The following is a 21,518-nucleotide window of genomic DNA, read 5'->3' as shown; positions in this document are numbered from 1 at the left end:
GAAAGATCCAAGGTACTTTGACGAAATTGACAGAGTTGGAGCGATCACTAAGGATGAGAAGGAGAAAGGAAGCTAGTTTGAGTTAGGTGGACACCACAGACTCCCCAGCAACAGTCCCAGTAAGTCTGAACCCTTTTAACCATTTACAATTTAGGCTTAAAACCTCTGCTGAAGACCAGCTTCAATGCATGAGGTCTGATCTCTTACATTTTCCAGCCCTGCATACAGGGTAATGAGTGGCAGCATTTGTGTGTTGTCTGCCGATAGATGTGACTTCACTTTCCTAGCAGTCCCTCTGTGCATGCACTTCATAGCCAGAAAGAATTCAGATTGAAAACTAAGAAATGTGCTGCAAGTTCACAAAAAGCTCTATATTGCTTATGTTGGATTCATTCACCTGCATGACACTTAAAGATGTTGTACTATACTAGGTAATGGACAGGCTACCATGTTCCTTTTAACTCATAGATCATCTGAAATTGTAAAATATGGGAGAACCTGACTGGTAATTAAGTTGTTGGAATGCAGCATCCTGTCACATTGTGGCAGACCAATCCACGTGATCTTTTATTGTCACCAGAAATAAAATAATTCTGCTATTGAAAATGAATATTGTCATCAAAACAATATCACAAGTTCAAATTTGTAATAATTAAAACACACAACACATAGCATTACATTGAATCTCCACCAGTTGAAATATTCAAAACACCCTTCTGTGGCATGCATCATAATAATTTGTGCTGTTAAAAACTGCAAACACATCCTTTCTTACAAAATTTAGAAAAGTTTCAAAAGGACAGAGGTGTTGTTTGGATTGTACTTTGTGTCCAGAGCAGAATGAGGTTTGGGACGTGACATCATCACCGTTATAAAGAATGCGCACAAAATTCTTCCTTTTGTCCTTTCCACTTTGCCAAATTTCAAAGATTAACCGGGCACCAAATCGAGGGAAACTGGCATTGGTGATTCCCAAAGCACTGAGCAGGGGTGCCACTGTGACATCGTGGGCAGAGTAGAGAGCAAATATCTCGTCCTTTCTTCCTTGAGCGATCCGTTGCATACGAGTGACAGTCTGGTTTAAAATCGGATGGGTTGCAAGCAGAGCATATTTATAGTACAGTCTCTTTTTCTGCCTGTCTCGCTCATCCTCCAGCTGATGTGCCTTGATGGCTCTGAAGTGGTCCAAGTTAATACAACCATGTTCTGTGCAGGGAAACGAGACATTGTGGCAAAAATGGCACAGCAGAGAATCAATGGGGTTAGCTGCTCTTAACTGCCTTGTAGGAACCCCCACAATCTTCGCCATATCAATGTATGTCCGTTCCAACAGGCTATTCTTAACTCGCAAGTTGTATTGCCGCCGCTGTTCTTCCTCCAGGTAGTGATTGCGCATGGGGCAGTCACAGCTGTTGGAGCAGAAAATGGTGCTCCATTGGTGCCGGATGCGTATTTTTCCCCAGTCAAATTTTGGCAATAGACTGTACAACAGAGCCAGCCCACTTTCCAGTGTCCGGCTCTTTCCAGTAGATTCCACGTAAAGTTGCTTTGTTGTCCAGTTGTCAGGCAGCAGCTTGTGTTTCTTAATATATGTGTCATGCAAATGATCTCCATTCAGGAGATGCTGGACAACACCTGAAAGTAAACAATACAGGATTGAAGAGAACCATTTCAAACACTGGGTTCAAACAGCTGTTAGACTTGATCTTTTGTACCCCTTGCTCTTGTGGCATACACTTATGACACCAAAAAATGTTATTCAATGCAAAATATGATATTGTCATATTTGAACAGGGGAACATACATACACGTACCATGCTTGGCAATCACTCATCAAACATTTGATAACTAAGCATTCATCAGCCCGAATACTGCTGTCTATGATATCCAATGCTGTAGTTTTCTGTAAAATGTTTATCATGATAGAGTATTGCCATTTTAAAAGATGATATGGAACAAGATATAGTGAACAAAATGATATTGCCTGGATTAGCTAGGAGGAGAGGTTGGACAAACTTGGATTGTTTTCTCTGGAATGTCGGAAGTATATAAAATTATGTGAGGCACAGATAGGGTAGATAGTCAGATTTTTTCCCCAGGGTGGGAAATGTAAAATACTGGAAGGCATACCCTGAAGATGAGAGGGGAAAAGTTTAAAGGAGATGTACGAGGCAAGCTTTTTTCTAACAAAGAGAGTGGTAGGTGTTTGGAACGCGCTGTCGGGAAGTGGTGGAAACAGATATGATAGCAACCTTGAAGAGACATTTATACAGGCGTATGAACAAGCAGGGAATGGGATTAATTTAAATTGGCTTCGTGGTCGGCACAGACATCATGGGTCGCAGGGCCTGATCCGGCACTGTACTGTTCTGTGTTCTAAAATGTATTTAACATGCCAATGGTGATAGTTCTCAAACCGTGGCACCAAACTCTCTCCACAGTCATACATATCGTACTCTGGTTGTTCTTCTGCTAAGCATACTACCAGAATGGCATGTCCATGCCCCATATTGAGACTTGTACCTCAGACCATTAAAATATTCACGTTGCCTTAAAACAATGCTGCAGTTTGCCTGTTGCCTCACCTGTTTGGGTTAGTTCCCCCATCTCACAAATTGTGTGGCTGGAAAGGAGTGCAATATTATTCAAGGGGCTGTCCAGTTGACCTTTAGGAGCATCGTTCCTATTCTTAATGAAGTCTTCCAGCAGTCGGTGAGAAGGTTCCCTTGTAGCAGAGAGAAAAAAAGCACTCAGTTGTCCTGAACGTTAAAGAAGACATTTAATAAGCAGACACAGGAAAGAATGCGGATGCTGGAAATCTGGAGCAAGACACAAAACGCTGGAGGAATTTGGCGGGTCAGGCAGCATCTATGGACAGTTGACGTTTCAGGTCGAGACCCTTCATCAGGACTGGAAATAAAAAGAGGGGAGATAGCTGGTATAAAAGGGTGGAGGGAAGGGGTGGAGTAAGAGCTGGTGGGTTTTAGGTGGATCCAGGTGAGAGGGGGGAGGATAGGCAGGTGGGGGAGGGGGAAGAGTGGGAATGATGCAAGAAGCTGGGAGGTGATAGGTGGAAGTGACAAAGGGCTGAAGAAGATGGAACCTGAGAGGAGAGGACAGTGGACCATGGAATAGAAGGGAAGGAGGTGAGGAGGGGAACTCGACGGAGGAATGTGTGGGTGACGGGCAGATCGAGAGGGCGGGGGAGGGGAAAGAGAAGGGGTGATGGGGCTGGTGGGATAAGGGAAAACAAAGGGGGGGGTGGGGGGGAGACAGAGGGGAATGGTTACCGGAAGTTGGAGAAATTGATGTTCATGCGTCAGGTTGGGGACTACCAAGGCAGAATCTGAGGTGCCGTTCCTCTAATCTGTGTCTAGCCTCAACTTGGCAGTAGAGGAGGCTAATAAGCACTTACATTAATTCTCAGAGAATACAATGAAAAGCCTTGCTTTACCTCTCTGCAGAATTTGCTTGTACTTTGCAATTGCTAACTCATCGCAGCTGCATATCACAAGCTGAGATTATCTGTTTTTGTTTTAATTCTCTCCGTTCTCCAGAAGGCACTGATTCTTGCCAGCCATAAATTGAATGGAGGCCAGCAGCTCTCTAGAATCTCGTCCAAAAACCCATTCCTCTGTATTCAGCCACCTGGGAGCTGCAATTCATCTTGTTTGCAACAATTATCTTCACACACCTTTGCGATAAGTCAGTAGACAATGTGTGTAGTAACCCTCTTGATTTGTCTATCCCTTTCCCCTACATACTTCAAATGTCCTGAACTGTTCATGACATTCCCATTCCACATGCACAGATGCATTTTTTGTTGAAACAGACTACAGTGGACAGACTGAAGTGACAAACAATATCCTGGAAGAACTCAGCGGGTCAAGCAGCATCTGTGGGAGGAAAAGAACTGTCAACGTTTCGGGTCAAACACTCCTTTCTTCCAGCAGATTGTTTGTTGCTCCAGATTCCAGCATCTGCAGTCTCTTGTGTCTCCGTTCACAGACTGAACATGGCCCACAAACCTTCCAATCAACAGAATCCACTTATTAACTGTAGTGATTCACTTTATAATACAATGGGATTCAAACAGCTGGTTATAAATGAGTGACATTAATTATTTTACCAAGCAACAGACAATTTGCTGAAGGCTCAGCGGGTCGAGCAGCATCTGCGAGGGGAAAGGAATTGTCGATGTTCAAGGTCAAAGCACAACATTGTGGGCCAAAGGGCCTGTATTGTGCTGTACTGTTCTATGTTCTAAACCCTGCATCATAATCCACCAAGATTATTTCTTGGACTGGAGGCCTGTTACTGGTGGTGTGCCTCAGGGGTCGGTGCTGGACCTGTTGTTGTTTGTCATCGATATGCACAGGGTTTCATCTGTTAGTAGGAACATACCAGGGGAATAGATCCAAAGATGCAGGATGGGAAGAAAGCTCATGAAGCAACCTCCTTTGGTAACAGAATGGCTTAACTGCTAGCTAACATGGAGGAATATGACATTGGCAACAGCTGAGAAGGTAGCGGGGAGCAGGAAAATCAACAAATGGAACATGTTCAAAGAAAATGGACTTCAAATTTATTTACATTCTGCACCAAACCCTTTAACCAAATGGACTTTCAAACACATTTTTCACTTAAAAATAACCTTATTGTGTACCTCAAGAGGTCATATATCAGCCTACATCCAATGAAGTCCTGTCTGCTGTACATTCATTGCTGGTAGGTAAACACGGCAGCCAGTTTATAGACATTGAGATCCCACCAGCAGCAAAGATAAAATGATCTCTAAACCCTACTGCGAGGCAATTCACATCGCCTCAGCCACAATATAGGATCTCAGTTTAACATCATATCAGGAGGATGACATTTCTAACTAAGCCATATATCAGTGGAGTGGAACGTCATCCTAGATTAAGTGTCTTAAAGAGTGGTATGAATTTTCTGATCAAGATCATACTGTACAAGGAACTCCTTAACATTTAGGTGTAGCACCAACTCTTGATCTTGGGTATCCCTCGGGATCAAGGTGGCTTGCTTCCTCTCCATTATCGTGGGATCTAAAGTGACTGATGAAGCTAATGTGGGAACGACAGACTGTTCTACAGACTGAAGCCTGTGTTTGAAAGTCCATTTGGTTAAAGGGTTTGGTGCAGAATGTAAATAAATTTGAAGTCCATTTTCTTTGAACATGTTCCATTTGTTGATTTTCCTGCTCCCCGCTACCTTAGCTGATGCCAATGTCATATTCCACCATGTTAGCTAGCAGTTAAGCCATTCTGTTACCAAAGGAGGTTGCTTCATGAGCTTTCTTCCCATCCTGCATCTTTGGATCTATTCCCCTGGTATGTTCCTACTAACAGATGAAACCAAAGCTGACTAAAATATTTGATGCAGGGTCCTGAAGAGTAGTTTGGGTGTTGGTCCGTTCCTTCCACCATTTATTGTAAGGTTAATTTCTACTCCAGCTGCATAGATCTGAGTTTTCCCAATACTGTTGTGAACGTTCCTTCTTCATTTGAGCAGTGATAGGCAGAGGCCCCCAGGAATCAGTGGGGGGATTCTGTATATTTTCAAGGAGGCTTTTGAGCACATCCTTGAATCTTCTCCTCTGTCTGTCTAGTAATTTTGTTTCTGAGATGGAGCTCAGAATAGAGTCATACGAGCAATGTGAACTGTCCAAAAGAGGCAACTGAATGTAACTAAAGCTTCGGGATACAGGTGCTCTTGGTGGGATAGAGGTGGAGGAAAGACAGGATAGAAGGTTGCATATCTGATTAAGGAGAACATTACGGCAGTAGTCCAAAATGAAATTACTGAGGGATCATCCATTGAGGCTGCATGGGTGGAGCTGAGGAATAAGAGGGGATGATCACCTTGTTGGGACTGTACTCTAGGCCTCCAAATAATCAATGGGAATAAGAGGAACAAATATGCAGGGAGATTGCGGAGAATTGCAAAAATAATAGGGTTGTCATTAGTAGGGGATTTTAACTCTCCTAAGGTAGACTGGGACTGCTGTAGTGCTAAGGGCTTAGAGGGTGTGGAATTTGTTTAGCATGTTCAGAAAAGTTTTCTCAGGCAATATATAGAAAACCCTACTAGGGAGAAGGCAAAGCTTGACCTAATCTTGGGAAATAGAGCAGGACAAGTGACTGAGGAGACAGTGGGGGAACACTTTGGGATCAGTGACCATAGTTCTATTAATTTTAAAATAGTTATGGAAGGTAACAGAAGTGGTCCACGTGTTCAAGTTCTAAAATGGAGCAAGGCAAATTTTGATGGTAATAGGAGCTTGCAAAGCTTAATTGAAGTAGGTCGTTTGCGGGCAAAAGGGACCTCCACCAAGTGGGGGTCTTTTAAAAGTGAGATAACGAGAGCTCAAGGTCTGCATGTTCCTGTTAGAGGGAAGAGCAAGGCTGGCAGGAGTAGGGAACCCTGGTTGATGAGGGATATTGTAGTTCTGGTCAAGAAAAAGGAGGCTTGGGTCAGGTACAGGCAGCTAGGATCAAGGGCACAGCCTCAGAATAGAAGGATGTCCCTTTAGACCAGAGATGAGGAGGAATTTCTTTAGCCAGAGGGTGGTGGATCTATGGAATTATTGCCACAGATGGCTGTGGAGGCCAAATCATTGGGTATATTTAAAGCGAAGGTTGATAGGTTCTTGATTAATAAGGGTGCCAAAAGTAACGGGGAGAAGGCAGGAGAATGAGGTTGAGAGGGAAAAATAAATCAGCCATGATCGAATGGCGGAGCAGACTCGAAGGGCCGAATGGCCTAATTCTGCTCCTATGTCTTATGGTCTTAAGTGAATCCCTGGAGGAATATAGGGGATGCAGGACTATACTTAAGAAGGAAATCAGAAGGGCAAAAAAGGGGGCATGAGATAGCTTTGGGAGTGAAGATCAAGGAGAATCCAAAGAGATTTTATGCATATTAAGTGGAAGAGTAACAGAGAGAGAATAGGGCCCCTCTGGTGAACATCTATGGGTGGAGCCTCAGGAGATGGGTGAGGTCCTCAATGAATATTTGTCTGTTTTAACCATGGAGAAGGGCATGAAGACTGCAGAGCTTGGAATAGTTAATGGGGATGTCCTGAGGATAATCCACATTACAGCAGAGGAGGTACTGGACATCTTAAAATGTATGAAGGTAGATAAAACCTCTGAGGCCTGATCAGGTATGTGGAAGCTAAAGAAGAAATTGTGGGAGCCCTGACTGAGATGCCAGAGGACTGGAGGGTGGCTAATGTTGTGCCTTTGTTTAAGAAGGGCTGCAAAGAAAAACCTGGGAACTATAGACCAGTAAACCTAACATCTGTGGTAGGTAAATTACTGGAGTGTATTCTGAGGGATGAGATATACGTACACTTGGAAAGACAGGGGTTAATTAGGGATAGTCAACATGGCTTTGTGTGTGGGAGATTATGTCTCTCGAATTTAATCGAGTTTTTTGAAGAAGCAATGAGGCAGGGCGGTAGACATAGTCTATATTGACTTCAGTAAGGCCTTTGATAAGGTTCTGCATGATAGGTTGCTATGGAAAGTTAGATCCCATGGGATCCAAGGAGGGCTGGCTAATTGGATGCACAATTGGCTTGATGGTCAGAAACTGAGGGTGATGGTGAAAGGTTTTTTTTGGGCTGGAGGCCCGTGACCAGTAGTGTGCCCCAGGGGCCGATGCTGGGCTCGTTATTTGTTGTCTATATCAATGACTTGGATGAGAATATACAAGGCAGGGTTAGTAAGTTTGCAGATGACACTAACATAAATTGTGTCGTAGATGGTGAAGATGATTATCAAGAATTACAGTGGGATCTTGATCAGCTGGGTAAGTGGGCTGAAGAAGAACAAATTGAGTTTACTTCAGATAAGTGCGAGCTGTTACATTTTGGGAAGACAAATCAGGGTAGGACCTTCACAGTAAACAATGGGGCCCTGGTGTGTTGTAGAGACCTAGGCATGTAAGTACATAGTTCACTGAAACTGGCAACACAGGTAGCAGGGTGGCAAAAATGGCTTTTGGCACGATGGCCTTCATCAGTCAGGGCATTGAGGAAAGAAATTGTGATGTTACGTTGCAGTTATACAAGACACTGGTGAGGCCCCATTTGGAATATTGTGTTCAGTTTTGGTCACACTGTGAAAGAAAAGATGCCATTAAGCTGGTAAGAGTGCAGAAGAGATCACGAGGATGTTGCCAGGACTGTGGGGACTGAGTTATATAGAGAGGTTGAGCAGGCCAGGACTTCATTTGTTGGAGCATAGAAGAATGAGGGGTGATCTTATAGAGGTGTATAAAATCATGAGGGGCATGGATAATATGGGCGAATGCAGTCTTTTTCCCACTCTTGAGGAATCAAAGACTAGAGGGGATAGGTTTAAGGTGAGAGGGCAGAGATTTAATCGGAACCTGAGGGGCAACCTTTTCACCCAGAGGATGGTCTGTATATGGAATGAGCTGCCAGAGGAAGTGGTTAAGGCAGATACATCAACAACATTTAAAAGACATTTGGACAGATACATGGATAGGAAAGGTTTAGAGGAACGTGGGCCAAACACAGGCAAATGGGACTGGCATAGCTGGGCATCTTGGTAGGCATGGATTGGTTGGGCTGAAGGGCCTGTTTCTGTGCTGTAAGACTCTATAACTCTATGGTGGGGATGTTGCCCTGGGAGAGGACACTGACATTGGTTCACCTATCCTTCTGATGAATTTGGTGGGACAGTGTTGATAGTGGTATCATTCCAATGCCTTGAGGTGCCTTCTTTCAGTAATCCAACTGTTGGTAGCCATGACTCTACCATATATTTCACCATTTTATTTCTACCTTATAAGTCAGAACCATGATGGACATAGTGGGGTGTGTGAAAGTGGATATTCACCTGCAGAACTTTTCAGCCCAAATACCTTTAGAAAGTACCCTTGACAAATTTTTTGATACTCCTACTGAAATTATGCTTATTTTAGACTGTTTCTTTCAGTCAAGTGAAATAATTCATACATAAGTAAATGTAGAGTATTCTTTGTTTTTATGTTATTAATCAAAAGCAATTCCTGTAAGATGGAAATAAATGAATCTCATCATAACTCCACCAATGGCAATAAGATTGCAGAAATGAAGTCAAAGATTGTTTCACAAAATTACTTAAAAATGACTGGTTCACAATTTTTTTTTATTTAAATTGTAGATCATTAGAATGGCTTAATGTGATGATGGTGGATTGAAATTGTTCAGCATTAGTATTTATCAAGAGTCCACATTCTGCTATGTCAGTTTATTAAAATAAATGCTTGATTAAATTGTAATTGAACTGACAGAACTTCAGCTCAGCTAACTAATCAAGTTAACTGAAGAAACTCAAAAAACATCACCCTTGATAAAATCGAAAGAGCCATCGGAGAAATATTTAAATATCACAAGCAGCAGTGTTCTTTAGAAAGTAAAGCATGTATGTGCACCAGCTTATGTATAGAGATTGTTCCCTTGCTTCATGGTCTTCCCATTGTAACCATTCCTTTTTAAAGGAGCTCTTGTGCGTAGATCATTAACGTAACACAGAGAAAAGCCAGATTGATACCTGATGCTTAGGGTTACATTGAGGACATATTACACAAACTAGGGTTGCAGATCCTAAAATTTAAAAGGTTACGTTTTCACAATATTTGCATACGTAGTGAGAAATTAATTCTGCCTCAAATAAAAGATAGAATGCTGGAAGAACTCAGCGGGTCAAGCAATATCTGTGGAGACAAAAGGCATAGGTCGACATTTTAGGGTGAGACCCTGCGTAAGGACTGAGAGAGATGAAATATTGCCAGCGTATAGCAATATGAGGGAGAAGAAAACAAGGTGGCTAAGTGAGTGTGTGTGAGAGAAGAGCACGGGGGGTTTCAACTTATCTGAAATTGGAAAATCCAATGTTCATACCATTGGGTTGTAAGCTACCCAAGTGGAATATGAGATGTTATTCTTCCAATTTGCATTTGGTCTCTCCGTAATGATGGGGAAGGCCTAGGACAGACAGGTCAGTGTGGGAGTGGGAAGGAAAGTTAAAATGAAATAAAACCAGCAGCTCGAGATGGGCGCTACAGACAGAGCACAGGAGCTCCACAAAACGGTCACCTAGTCAGAGCTTGGTTTCTCCAATATAGAGCAGGCCATTATGTAGAAGAGATTATTTCTACCTGTCGTAGGAACTAGGTACATGATCTAAAGGAAAGATCTTTAAAAATCGAAGGACAGCCTCAGATAGTGGTCAGCTCCGGCAAAGCAGAATTTGAGGGGTCTTTTCTGTAAGGCATGGAATGAGCAGCATTTTTAAAGAGCTAACAGTGTTGAATGACATTCTGTGCTATATGATTTGATGATCCTACATTATTCAATTGAGGCAAGAATAAACAAAATGGGATTGATGTCGTATTAGTGTAAAATGGGTGGTTGGTGGTCCGTGTGGACTTGGTGGGCTGAAGGGCTTATATCTGTCTATCACTCTTTAAATAAAGTCATCGAGTCGTACAGCACCTAAACAGGCCCTTCGGCTCAACCCATCCATGCCAGCTGCGTTGCGCAGCGGGCTAGTCCCATCTGCCCGCATTTGGCCCATAGCCTTCTAAACCTCTCTTTTATCCAATGTACTTACCTAGATGGCTTTTAAATGTTGCTAACCTGCCCGCCTCTACCACTAATTCTGGCAGCTCGTTCCAAATATGCACCACAATTTGCGTGAAGAAGCTGCCCCTGATGTCCTTTTTAAATCTCTCGCTTCTGATCTTCAACCTATGCCCTCTTGTTTTTAGCACCTCCTCCCTGGGAAAAAGACTATGTTCTTTCACCCTCATGATCTTGTGTACCACTATCAGGTCACCCCCCCCAATCTCCTATGTTCCAGGGAGTAAAGTCTACGTAACCTCTCCCTGTAACTCAGGCCCCCAAGTCCAGGCAACATCCTGGTAAATCTTTTCTGCACTCTTTCTAATTTAATAACATCTTTCCTATAACAGGGCAACCAAAACTGTACACGATACTCCCAAGTGCGGCCTTACCAGATAAGTGCTACATAACTTCCCAACTCCTGACTGATGAAGGCCAGAATGCCAAACACCTTCTCTACTACCCTATTTACCTGTGCCACCACTTTCTGCGAACTATGCACTTCCACTCCTAGGTCCCTCTGTTCCATAAATCTATGGCACTTCAACGTATAAGTTTAATGCAGATACTGAAAGAGTGAAAGAGGCAAAGAGACAGAAATAATAATTGGTAGAAGTAGTAAGAGAAACAGACCAATGTTGCACATAGCCTTTAAGTTTTGGTCACAGATCCATTACAGCACAGAAAAACTCACATGGAAATTCCCAGCAATTAGTTTGTGTAAATGGAAGAACAGAATTTCAGTGGAAAGCCTGTAACTACCTATTTGTCTGGCGTACTGTTTGGAGTTGCAGCAGGAGAGCAGAGAAACTTTGCTAAAAGTTCAACAGTCTCCAGTAAAGAGCTTTATAGTAGCTTTTCTAAGAGCCACCAGAGGGCAATCTGCAGCCACCAGATCATCTTAGCAGACCGAAACTTAGAAAGGATGAAAACACATGTAGCATATTGATAGTATTAAGTTTACCACTATCAAACTGACTAAAGGAACCAGTGGTAGCATTTATATATCTCAAAACTACTTTGTAGTTACAGCCTTTCAACTTCCTAATCATATGCTCGTCAAGCATGTGTATACCTCAAAAGGCGAGAATTTCACAGAAATGACACTCCCACAGGCGAAACTGGAGCAGTGTCTAGTATGATGTCCTGCACTGTCAAATTGCCTATTGGGAATTCATAATCTAGACTTGGACACAAATGAAGTGTACAAGGTTATGCCACTGGAGAACAGCAAATTGCACTACAGCCATATGCCAGGAAGGAAGTCAGTGCTTTAGGAGGGGAGGAGGGCACTAAGATATCCATCAAGTTTTTTCCTCTAAGTCTTACATACCCAGGCCTTCTGCATGTGTCAACTACTGCAACCTGATAAATCAAACCACACCCAGTAAAGCTAGTGCAAAAATGTTGTCATCTGTTTAGACAGATAAAAAGTAGCAGAATGTATTGGGTATTCATGTTAAAATACATCAATAAACCTAAACACATGTGAGATATAGGTCCCAGCAGATAATACTGAACAGAATTTGTTGATTTCAGAAAAAAGCAGGATGGAGACAGTACAGTCAACCACAACAAAACCAAACAAAGTGATTGCGTGCATATCTTCCTCACTCCTCCCACAGAAAATGCTGAGATGACAGACTGGCACAAATCACCTGCTTGTTCTCTCGAGCGTGAAATGGATTTTAAAGAGTCAGAAGAGATAACAGCTGAGAAAGAAAACCACAGAATGGGGGATGGAGAATCAGTAACAAATTAGTGGCAATTGAAAGGGAGGCGTATTTCTGCTAATTTCCTCACTCTTTCAATCATTACACAATTTCACACTTCAATAATTTTGCTTTCTTCCTTAGCACGATTTTCCAACACAAAGTAAAGTGGAAAGGTCCATTCAACACAAGAACGAGGCACTCTCATGGCCACTGATCCATCTCAAAGTCTCTGTCATAGATACTACTGTGAATCTTACTTTCCCTGCAGATCTCTCAGTCAGTCTGAGTTCCCATCCCGTATTGTTGGGAAATTAAACTCTATATTTTAAACAAGGTAAATGTTCTCCAAAGGCTCACTGGGAACATAAGGAGCAAGCCAAACAGAGATCCCAAATAGTAACAGAAAGTGCTGGAAATATTCAGAAGATCTGCAGCATCTATAGAGAGGGAACTAGAGTTAAAGTTTCAGGTCAATGACGCTTTATGTGGATCTCAACATTGTAGTTTGATCCTTCCACTGTTTTCCTCCAATGGCCTCAAACCCCACTCCCCTCCTCCCAATTCCTATAACCTCCTCCTGCTCTATAAGGTTCTGAAATCTGTGACCTCTTCCAGTGTTGACCTCTTGTCTTATTCTAATTACTTCACCATTCACAACCCTGCCTTCAGCTGCCAAGACCCTAGTTTGACAGAGAGAGAAGCTTAGAGATTGAATTCCAAATTCCATCCCTGAACCTCTCCCCTTCTCTTTCCTCTTAGAATTCTCCATGAACATAATAACCATCTGCATAATACCTCCTTATGTGGTTCAATGTCAAATATTGCTTAATAGTGCTTAAGTATCTTGGATCATGTTAAAAACTTAACTTTCCATTAATAAACCTGCATGTCTTCACTTGCATTAAGCCATGTTTACACACTTCCCTGTACTTACTGAATTACACTGGTCAAAAGTTAAGCAATGCCTTGATTTTGAAACTCTCTTCCTTGTTTTCAAATCCCTTCATAGTTTCAACACTACTTACCTCTTCAGACACTTCCAGCCAACAACTCTCCAACATGTTCTGGCCTTTTGAGCATCACCATGCTTGATTACTCCACCCCTGGCACCCATTTCTTCAGTTGCTAAGGCCCCAAACCCTCCCCCCTCCCTTCTCTACCTTCCTTTCCTCATGTAAGACACTTCTTAAAATCTCTTTAGCATTTGATCCTACAGTCTGAAAACTCTGTGGCTTGGTGCCAACTCCTGTGAATGGCCTTGGGGCATTTCTATTCAATTAAAACCTCTGTATAAATGAAGGTTATTATTGTTATATAAATGTAAGTTACTGTTCCTATTTAATTAGCTAGTTTAATTTGGTATTTGTAAATCTAAAACTAGGGAAGAGAAAAGTCACCTAAGTTCCTATTCCCAAACATTATCCAGTTATCCCAGTCACACAGCGAATCACTGTGGTTATTAAGTGAAGCCAGGATTGAATTCATTGTGATCAAACCTGGTGTACAATCACTCACACCTGACTAGAATGACTGCCGCGATGATGTATGCACAGGACTACTGAAAACAAGCAAAACATTACCTATCAGCAATCACTGCCTTCAACTGAAGACAAAAAAAAACAAAAATATGCAGCAACAAGTCACTTCCAAAATAAACAGCTGACTTATTGGGTGCTTTTTTTTCATTTTGGGAACTCCTACAGGATCCCCAGGAGATGCTGAGGCTAGAGATGCACAATATGAACTGCAGCACCAATGCACCCAAATTTCCAGGCCTGGGTCTTTTAGTTTGGCAGTGACTACACTGGAGTCAAAGGCACAAACAATTGGACAAGAACTAGAAGGCAGAAATTCCCAAAGGTCCTTCTAAGGAAAGAAAATACATCAATTATTTGTGACATCTGGGAACTTCTCAGTCTCCGGCCTGCAAAGTCTCACGACTCAAACCCGACTGCTAGTTTTTGGGACACCCCTGGAATCCCTAGGACCCACATCAAACCACTGGGCCTACAAAGAAACAGGTCTCCACCCGTACTTCTCTAATGCCAGAAATATGACACAACAGATTGTTCACATAATTATCAGGATATTCAAAAATAATAAGAAAGCACATATAGAAAAGCAGACAAAAAAACCTAATGAGGATTCTTCAGACCTCACTAAAGTAAGAAAAGAAATCATCGACCAGGGACTGTAAAACACAGTGCTTCTGTCTTGAACCATCGGCACAAAGCCTACCTGTCAGGAAAAAAATAGCAACATCCAATCCCACCAAAGGGATTTTTGAGCAACTGCTGACCCTCTGACCACAGCAATTAGAAACGCAACTCATTGCTCTCTTGGCATTGCAATGCATTTTGATCCTGTTTTCAGATAATTTTTTGTGCCAAGGAAACATGAACTATTCAGAAAGGATTTCAGTTCCTCAAACAAACAATTAAGCATACTGAGAAGGAACCAGGTACTTCTCGTTGTCTGCATATTCAGAATACTGTCCTACTGAGGCTCACAGATCCAAACTATTGCGCAAAAATAACAGATACAATGATAATGCAGCAATTGAAGGAATGCCAAACAATATGCGCTATCTCATAACATTTCCAAATCTCCCTCTTACTGTAACTGCAGTGTAAGCCATGATTCTATTCTGTTAAATAGTGACTGCTCATGTCTGTTACTCACAATCCAGTAAGGTCAGGCAGATACTGTGTTAAACCTGTATGTAAAAGAACCTTTGTCCAGAACTTGGAGATCACATTTTATGTTGGTGTGCTAAATAGATACTTCAAATACAGCTAGCACCCAATCAGGCATCCCAGAAAGAACAAAAATAATCAGGGAATTCGCAAAACGTCCATTTTTAAAAAAAAGTTTTCACCCCAATTCATGCATTGTCTTTATGTGTGTGCTTTCTCAATAACAACTTTCTACAGAGCTTGCAGATAGGATGTCATGGTTGCTATGAAGCATGAGAATGACGTCAGTGCCTTAAAAAGAACACACTCTATAGCAGTCACAGTGCAGCTGCAGAATAGACTACCATGGAAGTGAGAAAATCCTTGTGGGGGTGGGGGGGGGGCAGGGAGTAGGTGGAACGAATGTCTGGCCATTAATGTCTGCCCCCCCCCCCACCACCCCTAACATCAGTGAAATCAAGGAGATCCTTTAAATCATCTCCTTTCAAAATTGATGCAGATTTTCTTCCTTTTTTGTAAGTTACATATGCAGGTCATTAGTTGTACCTTTAATATCCAGTTTCTATTGGTAACCATGGAAATGGGCTTTTCTGGTGACATCTTGACGTACACTTCTGGTCACAGGCAAACGTCAGATACACTAAGATGAATTGAGGCTAAAGAAAGTGTATATGCCATGAATACAATCCAAACTTGGAGACAGATTGGGAATGTCTTGGAAAAGCAGTAGAGTATTGTACAGATTAGAAATCAGTGCAATACAATGATGTAAGAGCAAGAATTTAATTGTGGATGCAAAGCAATGGATAATATTGCATCATAGTTGGGCCAGTGGTTGAAACTGAGGAAATTGGTGATGTATTTGTGATTTTTGAAATATTATTAATGACAGCACCACCACCAGCAGCATTTTGCATTCCACATCTCTACTTCTGGGATTAAAACTCCTCCCACAATAATAATATCCACCCAATACTTCCCTAAACTCACTGTTCAGCTCCTTCACATTTAAACTCAAAAACTTTCCTTAGATACAGTACAATACTTCGTTGAACAAAGACTCATTTCCTTGAAATATTTTGTCCATGTTTTCTACTGATATGAGCAGCAGGACATTACATGAACTGTATCAGAAAATAGAATACCTCAATTTAACATATTGAAAGTTGCTAGTTAGAAGTCCTGGATAGTGTGTTGAATCAGCCACCCAGCCTAGGTTCTATATATGCAAATTGTCTCCCTGCTCAATAAGATTAACGGCTGAGGTCATCTAGATCTATGTAAATTCAAAATGTAGGTGTCAAAGCAGTCACTGTTCAATAAAAACTGCCCACTCAGCAGAGCAGAATGTGGCCTTTGACGGAACACACATTGTCCTGAGTCACGTTGTGCACAAAGGGCTTTTTACAACGGAATATTCACCAAAATAGGCTTTCAATGACAGCCTTATAGAGTAGGCCTGCTCTGAACATATATGCTGAACGAGAATTAGCAGTCACAATTCACTTAAGGTGAAAGGGGAAAACACAGTCTAGAGCAAAACATGTAATGGAAAAAGAAAGTGCAGAGTATGTGGACAAACAGAAAATGTGCAGAAAGTATGAAGAGAGTAAAAAGGGAAAAGCACAGTGTGATTAAAGGAGGAAATATTTATAAAGCTTGACTATCATGACCTGTAACCTTGTGTTAGCGAAGGTGCCACCTCAGATATTAGGCCTGCACATCGTTAGATGTCATATACCATCGGCATACAAGAGTGATTGTTACTGGACTAGGAGCCATGATTCTGGACTGTTGATCCATAGACGTGAAACCATATCACATCATAGCAGCAGGGGAATTCGAATTCTGTAGATATTTTTAAAAGTAAGTTAGTAATGATCGTCATAAAAACCCCATCTGGTGCACTAATATTCTTTTGGGAAGGAAATGTATAGTCTTCACCCATTTTGGCCTTTGTGTGACTCAAAGTTTGCCAGTACGGTTGACTCTTAACTGCTTCCTTAGTTCAGAGCAATTAGGGCTGGGCAATAAATATCAGCCTTGCCAGCATCCTCCACTTCCCTTGAATAAGTGAACAAAGGCTTGGTGCACCACACAACAGCAAATTCATTTTAACAGCATATTTAATCCACATATGGCATCTACCTTTCTCACTAATGACACCGGAGTCACACTTACACAAGAGTGCTGCTAGCAGCACAGCATCTGAGGCTGTCATTTCTGGTTTCAAAACACTTTCCCTGCTTTAATTTCACTGTCAAATAGCAGCTTTCCTGTACCGTTACCAGTATTCTAAAACAAAAATGAATGCAAGTTTATGTGTACAGTCTGTGTTTGGATTGCACACAGAGCTTTCATTTAAAAAGATGTTGCTTTAATTACATTTTGCTTTGGAGGTGTGAGAGAAGGAGAGACAACAATTGGCTGGAATGCAAATCTGTCTAATATTTTATAGCAACAAATTTTCCAAGATGAAACCCTGCAATCAGCCTTGTTTACCCAGAGATCACAATGAACTACAGAGCTGTGTTTATGCATGACTGCTGAAAGGTTTGTGTGTAAAATCTTGCATCTTTGTGCTAAGATAAATAAGATGGTGAGGGTCACAGGAAAGATGTTGTAAACATTGCAAGGTAACTGACTCCCAAAGGGAATGCTTCCCTACCATGTCAAAGGTTATTGCAGAAAATAAAGGCTAATAGTGTAGGAGGTAACATATTGGCATGGATAGAAGATTGGCCAGCCAACAAGAAATGGAGACTTGGTATAAATGGGTCTTTTTCTGGTTGGCAAGACAAAATGAGCTGAATGCCACAAGGTTCAATGCTGGGTCCTCAACTTTTCTCAACACAGGCACTTCTAGGTTACAGCAACTTTCCATTCCTGAGAACTGTTCATAAGTCAGAAGTGAATAAAAGCAGAATGTGGGGGAGGATCACAGAAACAGCTGTGATAGGAGAGCGAGCAGGCACGGGAAGAGCGAGCAGGCACGGGAAGAGCGAGCAGGCACGGGAAGAGCGGCTGCCAGCTGGCATCGCTGACCCAGTGAATGGTGAGCGAGTTTGGTCGGCTTGACCCAGCCCCCGATTGTTGCAGCTCGGGGGGAGAAGAGAAGGCACGTGGCAATGCCCCATTCCCACCCGGCAAAAAGTATCTGCAGCCCCATGTCAGCCAGTAAATCCATCCCACCGGTCTCCCAAACACTTGTTCACGTGCACGGGCTGTCATTAAGTCGGGCATTTGTACCCTGGGGAAGACCCTTATACATGACTTGCACCAAAACACTGAAGATAAGACTGCTAAATTTGCAAGTACAAAGCTGGGTTGGAAAATAAGGATTCCATCCCATTCTCCCAGTTTCTCCTCCATCTTACCTGCTACACCAATGCTTTCTTTTTCCCTTAACCTTGTCTTCCCCTCTCCCAAAGTTGACAGCCCCCTCAACCACTTCCTTTCTATTTCCCTCACACGTGCTGTCACCCTTTCTCCTCCCGCTACCAGGAAAGGGTTCCCTTTGTCTTCACCTTTGTATTCCATCAGCCTTCACATTCAACAGATCATCCTCCATAACTTCTGCCACCTCCAGTTGGATTCCACCACCAGACAAATCTTCCCCTCCCCTCTCAGCATTCCGAGGACACGGCTTCTTCCGTTGCTTCCGCCCCCATCAACCAGCTCCCTCTCACGGTATTCTCCATATATCCACAGGAGGTACAGCTTCTACACCTTTAGCCCTTTCCTTCCCACCATTTAACGACCCAAACAGTCCTTCCAAGTGAAGCAGAGATTCACTTGCACTTCCTCCAATCTAGTGTCCTGCGTTCAGTGTTCACAATGTTGTCTCCTGTACATTGGAAAAATCAAATACAAATTGGGCAGAGCACTTCCAATTCATCCTCAAGGCAACCCTGAGCTTCTGATTGTCTGTCACTTTAATTCTCTACCCCTCCAGCATTGCTCTAACAATTCCCAATGTAAGCTGGAGTAATACACCTTCCAGCATTTTCTGTTTTTATTTGGAATGTTCTCATTTATTATGAGGGGTATTGATTACAAAAATAAGGAGGCTGTGCTTCAGATTATAAAAGGTATTGATGGGACGATACCTGGAGAAGTCCCTAATCCATGGAGAAAGTCACTGGAGAAGAGAATGACCATTTAAAACACAGATGAGATCCCCTTATTTAATGAAGGACTTCAATGCGTTTTAAGCAGTTCAGAGAAGGTATACCAGACCGATACCTGAAACGGGCAGTTTGGCTTATGAGGAAGAGTTTGACAGGCCTGGCTTGTATCCACTGCAGTTTAGAAGAGTGAAGTGGACTTGACCGAAACATACAAGATCCTGATGACGTGGAGAGGATGCTTCCTGAACTGTTTAAGGAGGTTGCTTATTTAAGACAGAATTGAGGTGAATTTTATTTTCTCTCAAGGAGCCATGATCCTTTGGAACTCTCAGAGGGTAGTGGAAGTAGAATCTTTGAATATATCTAAGACAGAGATAGAAAGGTTCTTGATAACCAAGGGGTGAAAGGTTAGCCCAGGTAGACAGGAATGTGGGGTTGAGGCTACAATCAGATCAGCCATGATCTGTTGAATAATGGAGCAAGCTTGAAGGGCCATACACTATTCTTGTCCTTAATTCATATGTTTATAGGCCTGAATAAAGTGGACATGGAGAGGATGTTCCCATTAGTAGGAAAGTCTAGGATCCAGGGCCACAGCCTCAGAATAAAGGGACATCCCTTTAAAACTGAGATGAGGAGGAATTTCTTCAGCCTGAGAGTGGTGAATCTGTGGAACTCGTTGCTACAGGAAGCTGTGGAGGCCAAGTCATTGGGCATAGTTAAGGCAGAGATTGATAGTTCTTGATTGGTAAGGGAGTTAAGGGTTACGGGGAGAAGGCAGGAGAATGGGGTTTGGAAAAAAAAACAGCCATGACTGAATGGCGGAGCAGACTCAGTGGGCCAGATGGCCTGACTCTGCTCCTACATCTAATGGTTTTATATTCTGCAGGGTACTTAAGTACACAAATATGGTGGCAGAATTGAGCACTTCCAGGTTCCTACCTGCTGTCCTGCACCTCACACACAATGTTTCAAAGAGAAAGTTCAGATATGCATTAAATACTTCATTCAAAACATCCTAATTAAAACCTTGGGATGGGGAGACTGAGTGTGAAGATGTCACTAAAGCCAATTCCAAATTTGTTGAAGGAGTCTGTTCAAGATCACAGTATAATGGTAAGCAGGTACAATTTCATATGATTATCTCAAATGAGTTGAAGTCTTTGACATAATAGATTAAAAAGCAGCTCTGGCACACATTGAAGAAATTGTTATTCATTCTACACAGCATGGTTCCATCCACAACTCTTCCTTCTCCCTTCTCCTTGCCTCTTTATTTTGCAGTCTTTGATACACCTTATGGCACAGCATCCTGACACCTTGTCAAATCTGTATGAATGATGGCACACTGCTTTATAACCATCACTTAAAATGTTGGCAAAAGCCTACTCATACATCACGGAAATGGAGAATTATTGAGAGAATTATTTTGAAAATGGCTTATGCAGTGTCTGAATCTCAAAACATTTTTGAGCCAACTTGGGAGATGGATTTAAAATCACCTGTCAAACCATTCTGCTGCTTCACGGTTGACATGCATAATTTACTTCCCTATATCTTCTGCTGTGTTGCTTCCTTGAACCAGTGTAGATGTGTCTTGTTTATTAGGGTACAACGTTTTTGTAGTTAATTAAATTAATTAAAATTTACTTACAGCGTGGTAACAGGCCCTTTCAGCCCAATGAGTCCGCGCCGCCCATTTTAAACCCCAAATTAACCTACCCGTACGTTTTTAGAATGTGGGAGGAAACCGGAGCACCCGGAGGAAACCCACGCAGACACGGGAGAACGTACAAACTCCTTACAGACAGCGACAGGAATCGAACCCTGATCGCTGGCGCTGTAATAGCGTCGCGCTAACCGCTACGCTACCGTGCTGCTAATCCATGGGGGGTAGTCACTGGAAAAGGGGTTGACCACTTAAAACAGAGGATGAGGAAGAGATTATTCTAAGAAAGATTGTGAACCTTTCAAATTCTCCACCTTAAAGAGCTTTCAGTACAACATAGAGAACAGCAGAGGTATGGATGCTGAGTCATTAACTATGTTCATACATAGATTTAACACTACAGAGGAATCAAGGGGATCAGACAAGAAAATGGAGCTGAGACCAATCATGGGATCTTACTGAATGGCAGAGAAGGCTCATGACCTCATGCTGCTGTTTCTTATTATAAGAAGATATAATTTACTTCATGGCAAAAATCACAAATAGCACTGCAGGAAGTACATTCAATAGACCTTATAGAGGTTTATAAAATGGTGGGATGGTCAGTCTTTTTCCCCCCAAGTTGGGGAGTCAAAAACAAGAGAGCAT

At 42.3% G+C, this 21,518-nt stretch overlaps 1 protein-coding gene across 6 annotated transcripts in view; it reads right to left on the bottom strand.

The window, feature by feature from the left end:
• Positions 1–551: 551 nt before the first annotated feature.
• Positions 552–21,518, bottom strand: part of pxylp1 (2-phosphoxylose phosphatase 1) — a 152,810-nt gene continuing 131,843 nt past the window's right edge. For all 6 annotated transcript variants that reach the window (XM_052018132.1, XM_052018133.1, XM_052018135.1 and 3 more), the window contains 2 exons: positions 2,586–2,725; positions 552–1,635 (listed from right to left, as the gene is read on the bottom strand). In XM_052018132.1, coding sequence (XP_051874092.1) covers positions 704–1,635; positions 2,586–2,725 — 1,072 coding nt within the window. In that variant the 3' untranslated portion in view covers positions 552–703. The remainder of the gene's footprint in view (positions 1,636–2,585; positions 2,726–21,518) is intronic.

Source organism: Pristis pectinata, chromosome 6, assembly GCF_009764475.1.
Source record: "Pristis pectinata isolate sPriPec2 chromosome 6, sPriPec2.1.pri, whole genome shotgun sequence".
NCBI classification, from domain to species: domain Eukaryota; kingdom Metazoa; phylum Chordata; class Chondrichthyes; order Rhinopristiformes; family Pristidae; genus Pristis; species Pristis pectinata.
This window is presented reverse-complemented; position numbering and strand designations above follow the sequence as displayed.